The 21,544-nt window shown below is 42.0% G+C and overlaps 2 protein-coding genes across 3 annotated transcripts in view; one reads left to right on the top strand and one right to left on the bottom strand.

Moving 5' to 3' along the window:
* The window catches only part of ITGB3 (integrin subunit beta 3), a 44,147-nt gene extending 28,032 nt beyond the window's left edge, over positions 1–16,115 (bottom strand). Inside the window, exons 1-5 of the mRNA XM_075846537.1 lie at positions 15,977–16,115; positions 10,301–10,383; positions 4,642–4,840; positions 3,729–3,981; positions 20–182 (exon numbers count right to left, since the gene is read on the bottom strand). Coding sequence (XP_075702652.1) covers positions 20–182; positions 3,729–3,981; positions 4,642–4,840; positions 10,301–10,383; positions 15,977–16,037 — 759 coding nt within the window. The 5' untranslated portion in view covers positions 16,038–16,115. The remainder of the gene's footprint in view (positions 1–19; positions 183–3,728; positions 3,982–4,641; positions 4,841–10,300; positions 10,384–15,976) is intronic.
* Positions 1–21,544, top strand: part of WNT3 (Wnt family member 3) — a 203,792-nt gene that overhangs the window by 40,808 nt on the left and 141,440 nt on the right. The gene's annotated exons all lie outside the window — the stretch shown is intronic.

The following is a 21,544-nucleotide window of genomic DNA, read 5'->3' as shown; positions in this document are numbered from 1 at the left end:
GTTAGATATCCATACTCACGTCGCATACTGCAGCCTGCATAACCGCATCAAATCCACCCTCGGGGGCATCACGGTTCCGGGATACATGTTGCTTTCCTACCTCCTGGTTAAAACGCTCAACTTGATCTGTGAGGGCCAGGACGTGTTTATAACCAAAAGTGGGCAAGCACGTAGTGAAAATGCTGTGCGATAAAAAGAAGGTTGTGGTCAGTCAGAATGTTAAACTATAGGATATTACAGGATTCATCAGAGGGACTGTCTAGTCATACAAAGGGCCAGACAGATCAGTTGATATTCATTCTGGTGCCATGCTCCATAAAACCAGGTATGTGGGATCTTGTAATTTATTTTTTTTGTAATTTTTTTTTTTTTGGGGGGTATAAATGCCACACTAAACAACCTAAAAAGTAATTGAGACTAGTTGGTGGATAATGGTGCAAAAAGTTTGAAGCAAACAAAAATCCAACCCCCTTAAAGGGGTTGTCTCAAAAAGATATCCCCTTCCCTGAAGAAAGCCCCACCCCCTACGATCATCTGATTGCCTGGGTTCTGCCTCCTGAAACCCCCCACAATCTGCATGCAAGTCAATCAACTACCATGTAATACATGGATGTGCCAAGTGGGAGCCAATCTTTCTCGGGAGCTCTCTGCTAGGGCTTACAGAGCGTGGGTCCGGAGCAGGAGACTCTCCCCTGTGACGTCTATATGTCCTAATATCAACAGGGGTGGAGACAACCCCTTTCATCATTCAATCTGCAAGAAGTTGCTGCCCTGGATGTAATTAAACTCCCTGACCCTAAAAAATGAAAGTCCCCCTCTAGGGCATTTTTGTTTTATTGAGATTTTCGATCATTCATTCATCCTATACTGCACTGTACCACTTATTATCCCTATCAATAATAATGTGATGTAGCACCTCTAAGATACAAGCTCATGTGAACCGTCTCTGTGTATGGTCTTCTGATTGGACAAGTTTCAAAATTTTAGTTAAAGAGGCTCTGTCACCAGATTTTGCAACCCCTATCTCCTATTGCAGCAGATCGGCGCTGCAATGTAGATAAGAGTAATGTTTTGTTTTTTTTTAAAAACGAGCATATTTGGCCAAGTTATGACCATTTTTATATTTATGCAAATGAGGCTTTCTAAAATACAACTGGGCGTGTTTAAAGTAAAAGTACAACTGGGCGTGTATTGTGTATGTACATCTTTACTTCTTTTACTATTTGGGCGTTGTGAATGGGAGTGTATGATGCTGACGAATCGGCATCATCCACTTCTCTTCGTTAACACCCAGCTTCTGGCAGTGCACAGACACAGCGTGTTCTCGAGAGATCACGCTGTGACGTCATTCACTTCCTGCCCCAGGTCCTGCATCGTGTCGGACGAGCGAGGACACATCGGCACCAGAGGCTACAGTTGATTCTGCAGCAGCATCAGCGTTTGCAGGTAAGTAGCTACATCGACTTACCTGCAAACGCCGATGCTACTGCAGAATCAACTGTAGCCTCTGGTGCCGATGTGTCCTCGCTCGTCCGACACGATGCAGGACCTGGGGCAGGAAGTGAGTGACGTCACAGCGTGATCTCTCGAGAAAACGCTGTGTCTGTGACCTGCCAGAAGCTGGGTGTTAACAAAGAGAAGTGGATGATGCTGATTCGTCAGCATCATACACTCCCATTCACAACGCCCAGCTAGTAAAAGAAGTAAAAACGCCCAGATGTAACACACATAATACACGCCCAGTTGTACTTTTACTTTAAACACGCCCAGTTGTACTTTAGAAAGCCTCATTTGCATAAATATAAAATTGGTCATAACTTGGCCAAAAATGCTCGTTTTAAAAAAAAAACAAAAAACGTTACTCTTATCTCCATTGCAGCGCCGATCTGCTGCAATAGGAGATAGGGGTTGCAAAATCTGGTGACAGAGCCTCTAATTTTGTGTAACTTTTTAAAATGCGTGCGATGAGATGTGTTCTGCTTTAAATGCCCGTATGTTCGCTAATCCGTATAAACTTGAGATCATGAGTCACGCTGCGGGGGCTTAGATTAGTATTCACGTTTTAGACAACTTTATCCTTATTTGGCAGAACTTGACATCCAAAGCCAAATAAATTGCGTTTAGTTTTGGGTGAGTGATAAAACTTTTTGAATTATGGAGCTGTATGTATTTACTGAGTGAGTGCAATCGCTATCAGGGGATGAAGTGGTTGTATATGTACCAGGGCCCCCGGCTACCCAGGGTTGGGCTAGCCCACTAGAGTAGCAGAGGATCCTCCAGTGATCGGTGGGATTTTGATGGGTCCCCAGCTGATCAGCACAATGAAGGGGCCGTAAAATGTGGTCTGATCGAGAGGTCTAGATAGGCTTTCCTTTACCTGAGTCATGGGTTCGGTTCTGTGCCCTAGCCCTGTATCTAAATCCCTGAGCAGAGGCAGAGTGGCTTGTTGATGCCCCTCCAGCCTTCCCTGGCATGTCTGATCCATATGCAGTTATCTGCGGCTCCTATTTAGGGACTGCCAGAATTTTCAGAATTCGCTATGTGGGATAACGGAGTATCTGCACCTTAGTCTTGTTAGACATAATGACATTGATATTTTTGATGTTTTTTTTAAAAGCAGAAGTTGCATTTTTAGTCTGCGCGGCGCTCCACAAATAATTGACATGGAATCACCTTTACAGCTTAGTGATCCCTGGGAATGAAAGTCTAAGCAACAATGCAAAATTTTCTAGGTTATACGCCCTGTGCGGTCACTATGTGCTCAGCCTTCATGTCTTAGGAGAGTTATGGGCAGCAGGCCAGTGCATGTCTTAAAATATTTACAATACCTCCCTACTTTTTAGAATCTGAGATTATCTAAAGGAGATTTGCTTGGAGAATGTGTGAACACAAATAAACGGAAATGTAGGGCGTTACTGTTCAGGGCAGGCAATAAATGTCACCGACTGGATATTAGAGGACCAGCGGAAAATAATGCTTATTAAACACTGACCGGGAGACTGCGTTTCTGGAATGTCCCTATAAATGTTTTAGACAGGTTTCGCCTCGTAAACCTTCTTTCTCCTCTTATCTGCAGAAATGTAAAAGCTTTTTTTTCTCTACTGCACAGATCATTGGTCTCTAACCTGTGGCTTTTCCAAAACTACAACTCTCAGCATGCTCTGACAACCAAAGGCTGGAGAGACAGTCTGGACATTACTGGCATTAAAGTTACATGACTTATTCCAGAACTATACTGTGCCTGTGTCCCCATGATAACAATTCCTGTCCTGTGCGCTAGCCATCCACATCAATAACCACATCCTAAATGTCATTGGTCCTGGTAGGTGGATGGGGGTTTTGGATCCACAAATGTTCTTATGACAAGGCTGAACTGTTGTAATAGGGACCCCGGAGCTAAGGAGCTGTAGGCAAAAAGGCCCGTAACTTTGATCATTGATATATATTTCACATGTTTGTGCAAGGAAGATTTTATATTCTGCTCTTTGTTGTTCTCCTTTAAGAGATCCTAACTATAGATATTGTATAAGTTGATGACCACCCTTCAAGAAGTGTGTGGAGAAACCTTTCCTGTTGCAACCATACTGTAACATTGAATGCAGAGCACAAAGCTTTTACATTGAGCAGGTTAAGAACATAACATACGCCATGATACAACTTTCCTCTAACATGAGGCCATATTATAACACTGTGTTTTCTTTGCCGTAAAGGACTAGAGACCTACTCACTCTTTGCATGGGTTCTCGATAACTTCTGGGGGAGAGACGAACATGTAAGGTGACATGGGCTTGTCAACAAAAGCTCCAAAACCAATACGTAGATTGCTGGTCACTTTACGCATTCTTTCTGCCAGTTTAGTGCCTAGTGTCTGGATACTCGCCAAGTCATCCTTCATAGAGTAAGACAAGTCCATAAGGTAGTAGATGTCAACAGGGTAGTCCTCCACCTGCCGCACTTGTACAGTGAAGATCTTCGAATCATCTGAGAAATAATATACATCACAACGTCTATTAATGTCTCATTTTTCCGGGATTGCGAACTTCTATTGTTCACTATTTAAGGCATAATCCGTGCAATGTCGCCAATATCATCAATATTTTTGTCCCACTGCTTCGGGATGTCATGCTTGCAATATCATAGGGGCATATGATAGGTCATTATAAGGGTTGTCTGCTGCCAAAATCACTTTTGGTTAGAAGGGAACCCTTAGATTAATTTATTACATGATGTCCTGCTGCTATGACCTCTCAGCTGTAATCTGTGGGGGAATCCGGCAGCAAGTGTTTAATTTCCCTGCAGCGCCTGTGCAGGGCAAATATAGCATTACATGTCCCTATTGAAGCTATAGGATGTCCGTGTAATGCATGGATATGCCAGGTCCTACAGCGTGAAATACATTGTTGGTAGCTACTCTGCTTTGACTACAAGAGGGAATCCTAGCTCAGAATGTCCTAATAGGATTTCCTAAACCAGTAAACCCCTATGAGATGTGTCTCCACCTTCCATTGTATGAAGGCCACGTTGCATCATACCCCAATCCTAAAAGACTGGAGCAACATTATTCTTTGACTATGGGTCTCTCATGATAGCAAATGTACAGATTTCAGGAATGTTTTAATGGCATCATCTTCACGTATATACCTGGTCGTAGATGCAGTTCAATCTTCTGTGGTGTCATCTGGGTGATCTTCTCAGTTTCCCCACCTGAACCCTTGTCACTTAGTGGCTGGTTGAATGAAAAGTCGATATCGCTGACAGGGTTTTCAATGTAGGCTGTGGGACAACCATTTTCCTGAAGAGCTGACTTTGTATCACAGCGGGAGGCCCCTTTTCCAAATTCCTGAGGGACAGAGGTAGACATAGAAGTCATATGAGTTTGATTAGGAATGATGATGGCACCATTGGGTGCTCTTTTTACAGGTCAAGATGAAACTTTCAAGAATAAAACTACATTAAGTTATTTATTTGGTTGCAATGCATGACTTGTTTCCATTGTATTTAACAATAGAGAAGTTTTAATTTACATAAACAGATTATTACCCGTACCAAAACCATACAACTAGCGATAGAAAACCACAAATGAACGATGCTCTTTAGGCAGCACAGGAAATTATTGCGGGAAGATGAGCCAGAAAAAAATCTCTGTTCCGCTAAATCCCAGCATCCGACCATCTCAGAAACACCCCTTTCAATGAAAGGATTTCCCTTTTTAAAATAATCAAAAATCAACAGTAAATATAAATCCTCTTCTGTCACATTGTTAAAGGTGCTGTCCGGTTTATCCATTTTTCAATACTAATGTTCTGAGTTAATAGAGGGGATCCGCTGTTTAGGACCCTCATCTATTAGCCAGAGCAAAGTCGAGAGTGGCTTCAAAGAGTGTCTATCACTCTGGAGGACATGGCGTGTCCGGTCATTACACCAACAGCCTACTGATTTCAATTGGAACTTTGTAATGCTTCAGTTCGCCTGTGGCGGCGCTGTAGAGGAATTGAACAATTGCTGTCAGGTTTCCCCACAGATTACAGCGGATTGCTGGTGATTCCCGAAGCAGAATACTCTGTGATCAATTTATCATCGGGGTCTCTAACAAAAACCAAATTGGATAAACCCTTTAATATCAAATCTGTCTAGTTGTGCAGTGATCTATCCCATTGCTTAAAATCCTAGACTCTTGAACAAGGCAGATCTGCCATTTAGAATTGTAGAATAGCTGTAATAATGTCTGCTACGGTTGTCACCCAGCTCCCCCCCCTCACCCCCCAAAAAATATAAAAAATGGCTGAATAGATTTTTTGACATTGGCTGAAGAGGAATTATATTTACTGGTCATTCTCCAGTGCTGTAGGTGATCCTCGAGTTTGTATATACTTTATACATCATGCAGTAGTCATGCGTCTACGCCTGTTAATCATCGTGTGTATTTATACTTGTCTGTATTATGAGACAGGAAGTTCCTTCTTTGTTGGCCAAGTAAGACCTAACGAAATTCGCCCTCTAAACTAACGTCCTACTAGTCCATAACTCTTCCCCTGGCTGCCTCTTGATTCATACTAGCCAACTACAATCCTTTTAATTTATAAATATAAATATGACCTTGAAGCGGTAGATTAAATAAAGGTCAAAGCAATGTATGTTAATGTTTTACCTAAGTGACACATAACTGCAGTATATCCCTGGAGCCAGCCAATACCCACCCTCTCGTATTCTGGCTCAGAAATCCCTATCTATCACCCATCTGTGTGCTGACTTGTAAACTAGATAACCTGCAGCCATATGGGTGAGAAGGCAGGAAGGAGAGAAACGTTGGGATGGGCTCAAAGACAACATTGGAATGTAGTTCTGATTGTCAGGAGACCAACGATGACCATAGATTTTGAGACCCAACCACCGTTCCGATAGTTTTCACTTTAAGGACTCATTAGTAAAGGGGCATTCATAATGAATCACGCAAATATTGTTCTATGTATCACTGTATATATATATATATCATAGTATTTGCAGGCAAGGAACCCAATTCTGTAATGCAGAACTATCTCTCTACCCAACCACCACCTATATATAACCTGTTATGCCAGTGTACGCTGCAAGCCAAGCTCTCATTTGGAGAGCCAGGGCCATAGTGGTTCAGTTGAGGTTGGGAGCCGCACTATTATCCCCCAATGAATGTTTTTTTTTTTATAATTATAGTTTCGTTTCCCCATTAAAGAAAACGGTAGAAAAAACATCACAAAACCACAATTAAAAAGGTCGATCAGTGTTAAAGAAAAAATAAATAAAAATCATGGTTGCTTTCTTGTAGGAACAGTGCGACACATGTCCATTGGTTGTATCTGGTATTGCAGCTTAGTTCCATTGAAGTGAATGGGGCTAAGATACTATACCACACACTACCTATAGACCAGTGTGGTGCTGTTTGTGTAATCCTGTACAACCCCTTTAAAGAGAATGTATCATCAAAAAATTACATTTAATTTAAATCAGGTTTTTTATTATAAACGTTTTTATAAAAAAAAATTTGTTGGGGTTGATTTATTTTATTTTTTTAAGTGACTACCTGTATAAAAAAATAGGCTGACACTTCCTGTTTCCTGTAACTCACTTGTCGGCTTGGCCATGTAGACTGGGACAGAATAAACAGATGACTCTGCCGACTCTGTCCCAGTCTACATGGCAAAACCGACAAGTGAGCAACAGGAAACAGGAAGTGGTAGCCTAATGTGACTGGTCTCTGGGGGAGGAGCTGTACTCCACTTACTGGAATTTGTAATAATCTATGACCTTTCTTTGATGAAATTGCCTAAAACATATAGCACGCACACCCTGCTGTACTGTCTATACAGACCATACTGGAAGGCTTTGTACAGGGCATTTTTCTGTGGTGTTTAGTGTCATTATTTACATATAATGTGTTGGCAAGATGTTACATGTAAAACACTGGGGTATTATATATTCCAATTCACAGAAGATTGTTCTATATTTAGGACCTTTGAGATCCAGCATGCTCGATCCCTGGTGCTTTTATGGTCATATTTGCCCCATTGACTTCAACTTTTTACACTCATGACCGCTTGTGTATATTTTTTATTTAGTTTTTTTATTTTTAAAACAAAACACACAAAAACGGGATGCAATTTCAGGTTCACCCACTGTCCCTACATGAACACGGTTGTAATTCACCATCAAGACAACCGTTTCACATGGGGTCTGGACATGACGTAGCATTCTGTGCTATCACAACCTAATCCGAAGTCCTTACTTATTTGTTTTGACCGCAAGTCAAGTGATTCATGTGAAAATCTTATTAAAAATGACACAAGATTTCCATGGGTTTCCAGATTAATGTGGAAGGAAGTTTGCAGTAATAATTCCAGCCCATAGAATACTATTGGTATTTGTGCTTTGTGGTTTTGCTGACATCTTTGATTAAGTGCAATAAATAATTTACAATATTTTATGATGTAGAGAAGAATTATCTGTGTTCACATAATCGCAGCGTATATTGGTGGCATGAATGAATCCTATACATGTTGGGGAAAATAGATGCAGCAGTAAAACCATTAACACATGGAGTCAATTTAAAGCGGTTCTTGTCCGCTTTGGAAAATCCCTACTTATTTGAAGGGTCCCTTGACAAGAAGTTGATCATAAAGTGTCCCCATGCTGGGACATCCATCGATCCTCTTGTGTTTAATCCTGAGGGTTAAATACCCCTGCAGCGCCCCCACAGTACGAATAAAGCATTGCAAATCTCTTATTCAAATCGATGGGCTATCCGTAATGCAGGACAGGTCCTCAAGTACAAGGTCAAAAGATGAGGATAGTAAACAGAGGACCCCCTCGAAAAATCATGCAGCGTTTCCGTCCAGTAACCCGCAGGACATTCCGTACGAAAAATCACGCTACATTGTGGTGCAATTTTTCGGATGGAAATTCCACTGCGGAAGAAAGCCGTTCATACTTCCTCCCTCGTCTGACGTACGCTCCTTCCTCCCTGAATGACGTTGCATGCCATGTGATGCTTTAGCCTGTGATTGGCTGCAGCGGTCACATGGGATGTAACGTCATCTCGGGAGGCTGGACTGCAGCAAGAAGGAGGGTGTTCTGGGTAAGTATGATTTTTTTTTTTCTCCCGGTGTTGCGATTACGCGGCAAAAGTCGCAACGCTTGGCTTTCTGTTGCGGGTTTTGCATCCCCATTGAATTCAATGGGAAAAATCTGTAACGGAAAATCAACAAAAACGCAACATAAATTGACATGCTGCGGAATTCAATTAAGTTGATCATAAATAAAGTTGTTAACGTTTACGCTGTATTTTTTCCCCCGCAGCATGGCCATGAGATTTACTAAATCTCATCCACTTTGCTGCTACTGTAAATGCTGCGGAATGTCCGCACATAATTCCTTGCGGAAATTTTGCAGCGTTTACGCTACGTGGGAACCCGGCCTAAGGGCTTGTTCACACGTAATGTAATTGCTGCAGAAAATTTCTGTAACATTTCCGCTAAAACTAGCAGGCATTCCGCCGCGGAAAAACCGCACCATAAACTGTGTTGTTTTTTTTTTTACTGCAGAAAATAGTGCGTATTTTGCCTTGTTTTTTTCAAGTTTGTGAGATGGTGACATCTTCTCTGAAAAACGCAGCATTTCAGTCCACTTTCCGCAGCAGGAATTGACATGCTCCGGTATGAAAAATACGCACCGCAGGTCAATTTCAGGACCGAAATATTGCGCGTGGATGAGATTTGCTCATTCACACTTTGCTGCTACTGTATTCTGCTGCGTATGTTCCGTCCGCAATACCGTTACATGTGGACAAGCGCCAAGACATCAAATATATGTTGGGTGGTGATATCCAATACCAAACATTCAAGCATGATGGCAGTGTCGGGTGTGATGGGACCTCAAATACAGCTGTGGTGACCCCCGAATTGCATGGTGGTAAGAAAGGCAACTACGGAGCTATTCATTAGTGCTGTGAGTTGGACTGGACATGGCCTCAATTCAAGAAGGGGTTCCTGAGGTTGTGACCCCCAACTACTTGCTAACCCCGGTCTAAAAGGGCATTTAAAATTGTGATGTAGAATCTGTAGAACCATCTGAAGGTTTGGGTGGATAAATAGGGGACACAGGAAATCTGTTCTGTCCAGCCGGTTCCCCGGCGGTCATAGAATATCTGAGGAATGACTTAAACATATAAACCAGTAGGGTATTTAGTAGAAGCTTCAGCTCCAAGTAGAAGCAAAGGATTCCCAGATGTGAAATGTGCTGGAGGAGAAGAGGGTGGGGTCCTGGCATGCTGTCAGGCTTTTCACTATTCCGTCTGTCTTGGAGACGCTGCCCCACGTGTAGTATGAGCCCAGGGAAACATTGCCTTATTAGGAGGCTGAAGGAGAGCGGGACGGAGCTGCAGGCCACTGACGGGAGGGAGAGCTGCACATACTCAACCAGGCAACAACTACAACATTCAATGCAAAAAAGCTACATAAAATCCAAAAGAATCAAATCTTTTCATAGCAGAGTCGATATTGCGGTACATCGATTACATAGAGTACAGCGGGGCCGGTCACGTGACAAAGAGTCGTGTCCTCATGAAGGAAAACTGCAACTAGATATCCGGTCCCCCGCCAGCGCTATAAAAATCTATTAAAATGTCATAATCAGCGCGACAGAGGACCGGAATGTATATTAGCGAGTGTACCACATACTGCAGTGACTACACGGATAATAATTTCGGTGCCCACAAAACCACTTTTAAATACATACTTGCCCCAAGAGCTGACCATCTGCAGGGCCTTACCTTTTGTGAACACCAAGCACATACTGGACTGACAGCTAGGCATTGCTGGCAGGAGCTCACCCCTCGTGAAGAGCAGATGGAGGCTGAAAAATACAGATATTACACGTTACCTACAGAAGATGTGTATGGACGTAGGATACTGACTTTTTTTGCATAGAGTGAAGGGAAATATGAATAAATTGCCGAATTTTTTAGTAACACACATACAAGGATGAGGGGATTGAAAATGATATAAATGACCGTTCTATTCATTATTGGAACGCTCCTGTCCCTATAGCAAGCCGTCTAGATAATATCACTATATTACAGAGATCCCGATGTTCTTAGTTTGAAAACTAATTTCTTATATGAGATAAATACATAAAATGCAACAAAATCATTTCAAGTTGTTGTCTCATCATAGAAAACCCCCTTAGGCCCTGTTCACACAGTTTTTTTGTAGGCAGAAAAATCTGCCTCAAAATGCCTTCAGGGATTTTGAGGCAGATTTTTGACCTGCCTGCTAATTCTTGCCAAGATTTTTCGCTTTCATTTTCGTCTATGGCCAATGAGCGCCATGGGCAAAAATACCCAGCGAAAAACGCTTTCTCTTTCTCCCATTCATTTCAGTTGGCGGAACCCAGTAAGAAAGAGCGTGCTGCTTTTTTTTCACCGTTAACGGCTAAAAACTGCTGCGGGAAGAAACTCCACCGCCTTCCATTGAAATCAATGGAAGGCGGTTTCGGATATTTTTTTGCCGCTGATTTCAGTGCAAAAAAACTCTGTGTGAACTGATATTTAATATGCGAGCCACTGATAACCTTGGTTCCGGCCCCCGAGAAACTTTTGCAATCATCTGCCGCTGCTGGGAAGATGTAGTATTATATGGCAGCCATTCACTGCTTGTTGGTGGCTGTCCGCTCTGGCTCATAGAACGGGGGTCCTAAGAAGGAGACCCCAGCTATGATAGGCATATGGACAGGGGTTGTCCTGATGGAACAACCCTTTAAAAGTATCATCCACTTCTCTTCAGAACGCCCAGCTTCTGGCAGTGCAGACACAGCGTGTTCTCGAGAGATCACGCTGTGACGTCACTCACTTCCTGCCCCAGGTCCTGCATCATGTTGGACGAGCGAGGACACATCGGCACCAGAGGCTACAGTTGATTCTGCAGCAGATTCTACTTTAAACACGCCCACTTGGACTTTAGAAAGCCTCATTTACATAAATATAAAAATGGTCATAACTTGGCCAAAAATGCTCGTTTTTAAAAAAACGAAACGTTACTCTTATCTACATTGCAGCGCCGATCTGCTGCAATAGGAGATAGGGGCTGCAAAATCTGGTGACAGAGCCTCTTTAAACCCTTTAAGCTAGGAATAAACATGCAGACAATAGTCCAGACAAGACCTTGTACGACTCTTTTGCTTTGTTTTCAGAGTGAATAAACATTCTAGCGATGAAGGCCGCATACTTTATGTCCCTTTTATGAGTCATGACTCTATCTCACATCTAATGTGACCATCTGTTCCTATGGCCCAAGTCCCTTTATTTCCCCTTTCTGCAAGTCCTTACATTTTGTTAATTTCACGTCTGCTGAATATACTGTAATTTCAATAAAATATCTCACCCTTGGATCTGAAAAATTCGTATTTTTAGTCAATCTAAATCACAATAATGATTTAGAACACATTTGAGATAGTTATTATGTATCCATTCCTCTGAAAACAAGACATGGATGTGATGTATTTCTGATAGGTCTCAAAAAGATACAATGTTGCCCTACCTTTAAATTAACACTGGGCAGAATTGATATGATACACTATGTTATGTCAAGTGCAGGGCTTAAGGGGGGCGGAGCATGACACAGAACTTCAAAGAACAATCAAAAAGAGAATCCCTGTACCAATATTGGCAAGCCCTATTGACAAGAAAAATGGTGGCACTCAGTTGTCAAATTATTCATACATTTCCAGGAGGAATAACCGAGGGACAGTACAATCCAAAAGATGCTCCTGAATTATTTCATCAGGAATACAAGTTATATGTAAAACAGACATGTCAGAAAAGCAGACCGGTTCTCTTTGAGGAATATTTAAACATTCAGTGCGACTACTATATATTACCCTATAGCAAAAACTGTAGCAAAACTATGTGTTAAAGGGGATATCTAGGATGGGTTCGGGGAACCTTGGTTAAAAAAAAAATAAAGGAATTTAATATGCCATTTATTAGAATTCATTCTCCGGAACGTGGGATACCAGCGGAGTGGTACAGAGAACCCCCCCAAAAAAAAATAATAATAATTCTGCCAGAAATGTTTCTAGCAGGACTTCTTCAATGATTATGGTTATTATCCAAATAACTTTCTTTACAGTATATTTACGTCAGTCATTTTTTGGGGCGTTTTAGCCATAATTGTGGCAAAAAAAAACCCGGTTTTTATTAAAACCGCAACAACAAAAACGATTTATATAAAAATACCCTCTGAAGTAGCAACCCTATAGATCTGTGGAGGAGCCTGAGTCTTTGCCAATGTCCTGTAGGCACCATCAGCAGAATACATTAACCAGGTAATTGCTAGTTATGCGGTTCTCTAAATGGGATGGTTAAAGGGCTTCTCTCAGGATCGACATTAGTCTGATCGGTCCAGAGCTGACAACTGTGACACCTGCCAATCGCTAAATCAAAGTGGCAGCAGCGCTAGGAAAGTTCCATGCCTCTTCGCCTCCTGTCAGATCCACTTGGCTATTTCCGGGCAGCTGCGTGGTGTTGTGTCCGTCTATAGGAGATCAACCGCAAATACAATTCGCCTACTGGTCTATAATGTAACTGTAATAACTGACGACTGTTCTAGGGAATTCAGAATAAAGTGACGCAATAGGGTTAGATGTGGGTGAACTCAGAGCTATTATATGTGTGGGAATTAAATAATTATAATAATTAGAAGCAAATAATTCTAAGCCATCAGACATTACACATGTAATGAATATTGAGTTCTAATCCGCTAACGAGACAAGAGTAGGTGCAGAAAAAGTCCTAGGTCATAGGGACTGAGGCTAAAATCCGATGACTGTGCACATTCAGGCAATTTTAATATGCAATATGTCAATGAGATTTTTTTCAAAAATGTTACATCTGGACGTTTTTTTCGATGCTGGAACTGAATGTAGATTTGTGTCCGCTGTGTGACGAGAAGTAGGAAGAATATGTCTCAGGAGATTACTTCTAATATCATTTTACTGTGGTTTCTGACACTTGGGGTAAAACGCAGCAAATTCAGAACAACATGAAGGGTTACAATCTGTTATAGTATATGTATAGTGTAGTATGTTATAGTATATGTGTAGTATAATATATTTATAGTGTATAGTATATCTGTAGTCTAGAAAATATGTATAATGTATAGAAGTATATGTAAAATGGATATATAGTTTGTCTAGTATAGTATATTTATAGTGTGTGTAGTATATCTGTAGTATAATAAATATGTAAAATGTATAGTGTGTGTATAATAGTATGTCTAATATAGTACTATATGTAAAATGTACAATTGTATATGTGTAGTGTATAGTATATATGTAGTATAGTATTTGCCTCGTTTTTAAAGGCTTTTACATATAGTAAGTGAATGAATGTCCGCGTCTCCGCACACACAATAAATCCGTTTGCTGTGAGACATCCTGGGGTCTCGTATGACACCGGCTCTTGAATGACACTAGACTTGAGAAGTTGAATAGTGTCATGTATGAGACTGTGTCATGTTTTATGGAAACCCAGTTTCCTATTGTACAGAGCGGTATGTTCTCTATGGCGTTTCGGAGGTGTCGGCCATTAATAACCCAAATCACAGATTTCCAGTCAAAAAGTTTCAGATCTGATCAGATACGGATGCGTCTATTTTTTATCCATGTTGCATAGTGAGTGCTATGTACTAACGGTTTTTATGTTGTTACAACACTTGGCCTATTGTCTTGGTAAACCCGTGCATGTCACCGACCGTTTATGGCAAAACAAGTGGAACATATTCTAGAAACCGGGAGTATGGGTGGATGTTCTGTAGACATCAGGAGTGGAAATGTTCTCCAAATGAAAGCAAATTCCCAGGCAGACATGGAGCCTTGCCAAACAATGACATATACAGTATAGAGACGTATGTCTCCGGACATAACATAGCACAGACCGTGGATCTCTCTCTTTCTCTCTCTCTCTTCCTCGCTCGCTCTCTCTCTTTCTCTCTCTCTCTCTCTTCCTCGCTCGCTCTCTCTCTTTCTCCTTCTCTCTCTCTTGCTCTTTTTCTTTCTCTCTCTTTCTCGCTCTGTTTCTTTCTCTTTCTTTCTCTCTTTCTCTCTCTTTCTCTCTCTTTCTCTCTCTTTCTCTCTCTTTTTCTCTTTCTTTCTCTCTTTCTCTTTCTTTCTCTCTCTTTCTTTCTTTCTCTCTTTCTCTCTCTCTCTCTTTCTTTCTTTCTCTCTCTTTCTCTCTCTCTCTTTCTTTCTCTCTCTCTCTTTCTTTCTCTCTCTCTCTTTCTTTCTCTCTCTCTTTCTCTCTTTCTTTCTTACTTCCTCTTTCTCTCTCTCTCTCTCTCTTTTTCTCTTTCTTTCTCTCTCTTTTTCTCTTTCTTTCTCTTCTCTTTCTCTTTCTTTCTCTCTCTCTTTTTCTCTTTCTTTCTCTCTCTTTCTTTCTCTCTCTCTCTTTCTTTCTCTCTCTCATGTCTCGCTCTCTCTCTATATCTATTCTGTGTAACATGTGGTTAATGGCAAAAGCCATTTTCCTGTTCTCGCATGCGGAAAATACAAATTACCATTAGAAGGGGTGTCGGTTATAGTGCCATATATGTATACTATCCACAGTACAATTCTATACCCATCTCATACAGGTCTATAGCAGTGGGCGGCAGACATTACTCCAGCTGTTGTGAAACTACAACTTCCAGTGTACCTTGACACCTCGAGTGGTAGTGGAACTACAATTCTCAGCATACCTTGACATGTCCAGCTGTTGTACAACTTCCGACATTTTCACACGCCTCCCGTTGTTGTGAAACTACAACTCCTAACCGTAATGTCTCCAGCTGTTTTGGAGCTACTACTTCCAGCATACCCTAAAGCCCAATGCCGTTTATTTACGGGAAGGTGTTCGCACCGTAGAAACTTTCCCCAAAAAATAGGACATGTCCTATTTTTTTATTTTACGGACCGTGCTCCCATACTTTATAATGGGAGCACAGCCCGCAAATACGGACGGCTGTCCGTGGCCGGCTGTGCCCGTAATTACGGGTACGGTCGTGTGCGTTGTGCCTTATCATCTGTAGTGGTTGTGGAACTACCGCCAGCATACTGTAACATCTCCATCTGTGGCTACAACTCCCAGTATATCCTAAGATGCTGGGAGCTTTAGTTTCCCCATATCGGGAGAGAGCCACAGGTTGTAGATGACGGCTCTACAATGTGATAAAATAATAATAACAACAACAACCGGCAACAGATTAGACAGCAGCACTTTACAAGCAGATGAAGCAATAAATATACATACACCCTGCCCGTAAGAGCTGACAATCTACATAATGCATTAGCCGGGTACATGGACATACATCCATTTCTATGGCTTTAAATACAAGTCTATCAATAGATCCTATGCATGGTGCTATAACAGCAGGATAATAGTAACTATATGTTATAACGTTCTCTGTCCACTTACCGCAGCTTGTAGAAGAAATCCATAACACGAGGACCAGACTTGTGTACATAAGGGACATCATTGTCACCCAGAATGGAGGGGGGGCAGCTAAGTATATTCTCCTAGAACCCCCCACCGGCTTGTGCGCTGACAATTATCCAGGTGCCGGAGCGTAAGTACCAACTAAAGTCATCACAACTCCTCCCTTGTTCACACCCTGCAACTTTTTTTACTCATTCTTAATAGACCCCTTATACTTAGAGACGTCATCTGCTCACTGCTGCCATCCTCTGGCTAACTTATGAAATGCTGGTGAGAAGTTCAAATACTACTTTATTACATATAAACTATTTATGTTCCTCTTTTTAAATTGAACAATTATACAAAATGTATTTGGTTGCACATGGAATGAACGTAACATCGTGTATTCCTAAAAAAAATGGCTTATCTATTCAAGTTGTGATGTCTGGGCGGAGTTCTTTGACAAAAATTTTGACGCAGAAACCGCGTCGGAGGACGTGCCAAAAACAGCCGAAAATGCCTCCCATTGATTTAAAAAACAGTCTTGCGGAAAAAGAAGCGACATGCCCTATCTTCGGCCGTTTACGTCTCTGACCTCAAAGAAAGCGTAGAAGAAAGGCAAAGAAAGCGTATTTTGCGCCGTTTTTGTCCGCGGTGATCAATGGGCGAAAAACGCGGCCAATAGCGTGCAGGCAGATCGAAATCTGCCTCAAAATTCCAGACGGGCAGGGCCTAAAGGTGTTGTACAGAATTAGAAAAATATGTCCACTTTACCACACACAACCTGTAGACAGGTGTGGCACTGTCTTTGGTGAGAACCTGTGCAGCACGCCTCTCTTCAGAGGGACCGTATTTTTTGCAAACAAGGAGGTGGTGAATTGGCCCAAAGGTGATGGTAAGGGCGTGGAAGGCACATTCTTCGGTTCTGAGTGGTGAATCCCCCATCATGGGGGGCCCATGTTTACTATGAGGCTCCTGCTCTTATATGTACATAACTTAATTGCACCGTTTTTATTGACAAAAAACCTGACACTCTTTATAAATCTGCCCCATGGGGCAAATTAAACGACTGAGTGTAACTATATTAGATGAGATGTTCATTAGAGTGGAGATCCTATTGAGAACAATTCCATAAGGTGGATGTCACCCTCCGATAACGCTGTGTCATGAGAAAGCGAAAAAACGGATATACCAAAATATAATCTGCCCGGAGAGATTATCTAGAAAACCGAATGGGATTGCCAAATGCGGTGGCCACAATGTGACATGGACATGACATGGAGGAAGTTTGGAGAGGGCATGATAGCCTAATATAAGTCTGTAAAAAGGGGAAGAGCGAAAGGGAATTTACAGAATTATTTCAGAGCGGGAGTTCGTTTCCAATATGATTGAGGTTACACATTGGTATTGACCCCTTGACCTCCGTCACTAATACCTGATCTCCTTTACTGGTACTTTATAATCATTCTGCCATTGCTGTAATAGAAATCCAACCTCATTGCACTGACTTCCGGCTCCAGCTTGTGATGGGCTTGTGTTCATACACAGCAGCCAATCTACAGGGGCAGAGCTGCAGTGGAGAGGGAGAGAGCAGCAGCTGTGCATCAGGGAGCCCTATTAATACCCTATGGGGGGAATTTATTAAGACTGGTGTTTTATATGCCAGTCTTTATGTAGAGAAAGTTTAAGTAAGATGCGACACATTTATTAAGAGGCGAACGCCCCATGTCCCATCAGACAGTAAAATAACACATAAGTATTCTCACCTCCCCGCTCCTCTTTTTCCCTCTGGGTCCCCTCAGGCTCCCTCACCATGCGGCGGCGGCTCATATAAGGTCCTGAAACCTTATACGTGACGCAGCACTAAACGCCCCGGAGGTGAGCATTCATTTATTCTAGTGTTTTATCTAATTGTGTGATGGGGGGGTAGTCTGATCGGGGGGAGGTGTGTGGGCGAGTGTGCAAGGTACGAGATAAGCCATGCCGCTTTTCACGGAAGTGTCGAGGGTGGTTTCTTATGTGCTATTTCAAGTAGGTGCAAGAAGCAATAAGTTATATACTAGACGTAGTGGGGATAGAGGACGGAAGGTGGGTGACTACGTGACCAAAGCCCGCTTTCCTGAGCCTCTAAAATGGCTGTGGTTGAAATGACTTCCTGTGGCCGCTATGTTATAGTGTACAAATTCCTTCTCTAACAGTTGAAATTTGGGTGGGGGCCCTTTGAAGTCTTGACATGTGAAATATTCACTGGTCCATGTTTTTTTAAACTTCACATAAATCGCTAACTATTCAGAGTTACAAAACACAACAAAGCTCCAACTCCAAAAACAATACACAACGCGGAAACGAAAACAGATATGCACTTTCTGAGCCAGATAAAACATCTGTAAATCAGCCCTACACCAGGGCTATTTGGGAAGACAGGTGGATCTAAAGGGGTAAAATTGTGAGGTGTGTATTAACTACAAGTCCCAGCATGCAATGCGGAGGTAAATGGGGACATGGCAGTCAGTCTACATTAGGGGGCAGGCAACCTTGACATGTGCTTATCAATACGGAAGGTTCTTAAAAACGACCTATCAGCTCTCCTGACATATTTGCTTTTAGTAGTGACTTGTATTCCCCATAAAATTAAAATTCGAGTGCATCGCTTTATAGTGCCGTTCCTCTGTTATTCCTCCTGGAAACAACAGTTCCTTTTTATAATTGACCATAATAAAAAATGTATTTATTTTTTCATACAGAAAATAACTAATTTATTGGAGCAGAGATGGAAAGGATGTGTCAGTCATTATGGTAACATAACTAAAAACAACACTCCCCTTCGGACTATGGGAATAGGAATTTCCGGTTCCTAAATCGAACTCTTTGGGCTCTATTTCACTGTTGACCTTCAAAGAAACACTTTGTACAAAACATATCTTGTAATATTCCTAGTCTGATGGGGTGCGAGGGAGCTTGACATATGTGGAAATGCTGAAACTTATCGTTCCTCTGACCGTCCCTTTAGTTTAGGGTGTCGTACCACAAGTATAAGCGTGGCCTGTCAATGTGAGACTGACAGTTTACTTATATCTGGACTAGGACTTGTAGTCTACTACATCATGGTGAGGAAGTGGGATTAAACTAATGATACAGTTTAGTAATGTAGGGAGGTCAGGTAGACAGAGCGCAGCTCCAGAGAAGAAGGAACTAGTTGTCAACCCAGACGTGTTGTCTGAGGTGGAAGGAATGAGTCTGTTGTCTGGAGGAAATTATATATTGGGTCGCTTTGTATGTGCTTTTCCCTCTCTACTCCGTGATTCATCCCCATGAGACATAACATGCCAGTGTGGGTCCATCCAGGAGGCTGGCACATGAGCTATCTATCTATCTATCTATCTATCTATCTATCTATCTATCTATCTATCTATCTATCTATCTATCTATCTATCTATCTATCTATCATCTATCTATCTATCTATCTATCTATCTATCTATCTATCTATCTATCTTCCATCCAGGGGGGGGTGTTAAACCCATCTCTAGAACTGTGCCCTGTGACCCCATCCTACATTTTGACTGAGTTATAAGGTGGCCTGGAGTACGGAAACAGCCGAGCTCGCTGTGCTATGCTGTTTCCGTCATCTCCGTTTACTTCTATACGGAAACAGCGTAGCTCAGCGAGTTTGTCTGTGCTCGGCTCCAAACTCCTAGCTAACTCGTAACTTATTGGCCGGAGATCAGCGGGAGAAGGTAGGAGGGGGCCAGGGGGCCCTGTTCTAGAGATAATGGCAGGTCCCAGAATTGGGACCTGCATCTATCGGATATTTATGGCATATCCTGTGGCTATGCCAAAAATGTCAGAGATGAGAAAACCCCTTTAATGGCGGTATATGCAGTCAAAAACTTATTTTTGACGAGGGATGCCCTAAGTTCAAGAGGTATGACCTGGTGACCCTTTAAACATAAGGATTTAGGCCAAAATTTGTATGGCCGTGCAAGTATGAAAGTGCTGCTGTACACAGGATAGTTCTGAAAGCTGCATTGTGTGTTATTGTAGTACCTATTCCTGTTTTGTGTATTGGGGGAAGGGGGTGCTTGAGTAATTGCATCCCTGAGAACTGACGACTTTAGAAAATAAGTCTCTTTGTTTAGAGTTTCTGTTGGGTAATAGCGGCGACAAAGATCCTTTCACCTTGACATGGTGATTGTTTGACTCATTCTTCTTTTAATAGTTAACCTTATTTATGGAACCTTAACCTGAACGAAGCCATTATTGTATACCTGGAGGACGTTAAATTGTACTTATTTACTTAAGTAAACTATAATTGCGTTGGGTTCACATATTACATTTATGTCGCCATTTTTGCTATACTGTGTTCTTCATAGTAAACGGCCTAAAGAGGCGTTACATGACATCACTTTACATTACACACGTCATTAGTGCAAATAATACTGCCATACAGTGCACTAAATGTGTAGGCGTTCCCTGGTGCCTTGTGGATAGTTAGTTTTAGCACTCGTCTGGGATTGATGATGTCACTGCAGTGGTGTGGTGATGTCATTCAAGTACACAGAGCAGTCAGATGGAGAATTTTGTGACTGTTTGGAAGAAAATGTCTTCTGCGCTGTAAGATTTATATTTGGGCTTCTTTGTCTGTGATGAAGCTAGACCCTGAGATGCACATGGTATGAAGGTGGTGAAGGACCCTAGATGCTGGATGCCTCAGGGTCTTTGCCCTGTCTTAATCCGGCCGTGCTGGTCATAGGCACTTCCATATTGTATGCTTATTAAATTTGGCGCTGTTCTCTTTACTGGAATTCTTCATATCGTTCCCGCAGGGTGGTGATGTCTCATCCCAGGCCCATGTGACCGCAGCAGTCGATCACTGGCCAAAGCATTGACGTCACTATGGACAACACATGACTGTGATAGTGGAAACCCCCTTTAAGGTTAGCAGGTTAAGAGCAGTGTCCTTGTCTGCTTACCTGGAGTGTGAAAATACCAAACCACAGCATTAGATTTGGCACCGCAGCAGTAACGTTCAGTCCCACTGACCTTTAAAATTATTGGAATTTAGACCAGCGTTTCTTAATGTTTCTAAGCCAAGTACCCTCTACTCGAATAAAGTACATTAAAGTACCCCCAAGGGTTTGATCATATACTGTGCTGCAAGGGCAGAGTGAGTACCCCCTACAGATACGGTGTGTACCCCCTTTAGGTACCACATGTCTCAGGCTGAGGAACTAGGACTCAGAGGGACCACGAGTAGGAGGCATGACTTCAGTTTTGGAGTCCCATGTGCTGACCCTTTAATGGTTCACAGGATCCAATTATAGGGGTTGTCCAGGATTAGAAATAAGGGTCTTCTTTTCTTTTTCTTTTTTCTTGCAGAAACAGCGCCACCATTGTCCATGGGCTGTGTCTGATATTGCAGCTCATTTCAATTCATGTGACTGGGGATGAGTTACAATACCAGGCAAAGCATATGGACAAGAGTGGCGCTGTTTCTGGGGAAAAAAATATTTTTTTTTTGTCTAATTATTAACAACCCCTTTCATTATTAACTCATGGTCTGATATACG

The sequence above is a fragment of the Rhinoderma darwinii genome, chromosome 13 (assembly GCF_050947455.1).
Source record: "Rhinoderma darwinii isolate aRhiDar2 chromosome 13, aRhiDar2.hap1, whole genome shotgun sequence".
NCBI classification, from domain to species: Eukaryota; Metazoa; Chordata; class Amphibia; order Anura; family Rhinodermatidae; genus Rhinoderma; species Rhinoderma darwinii.
This window is presented reverse-complemented; position numbering and strand designations above follow the sequence as displayed.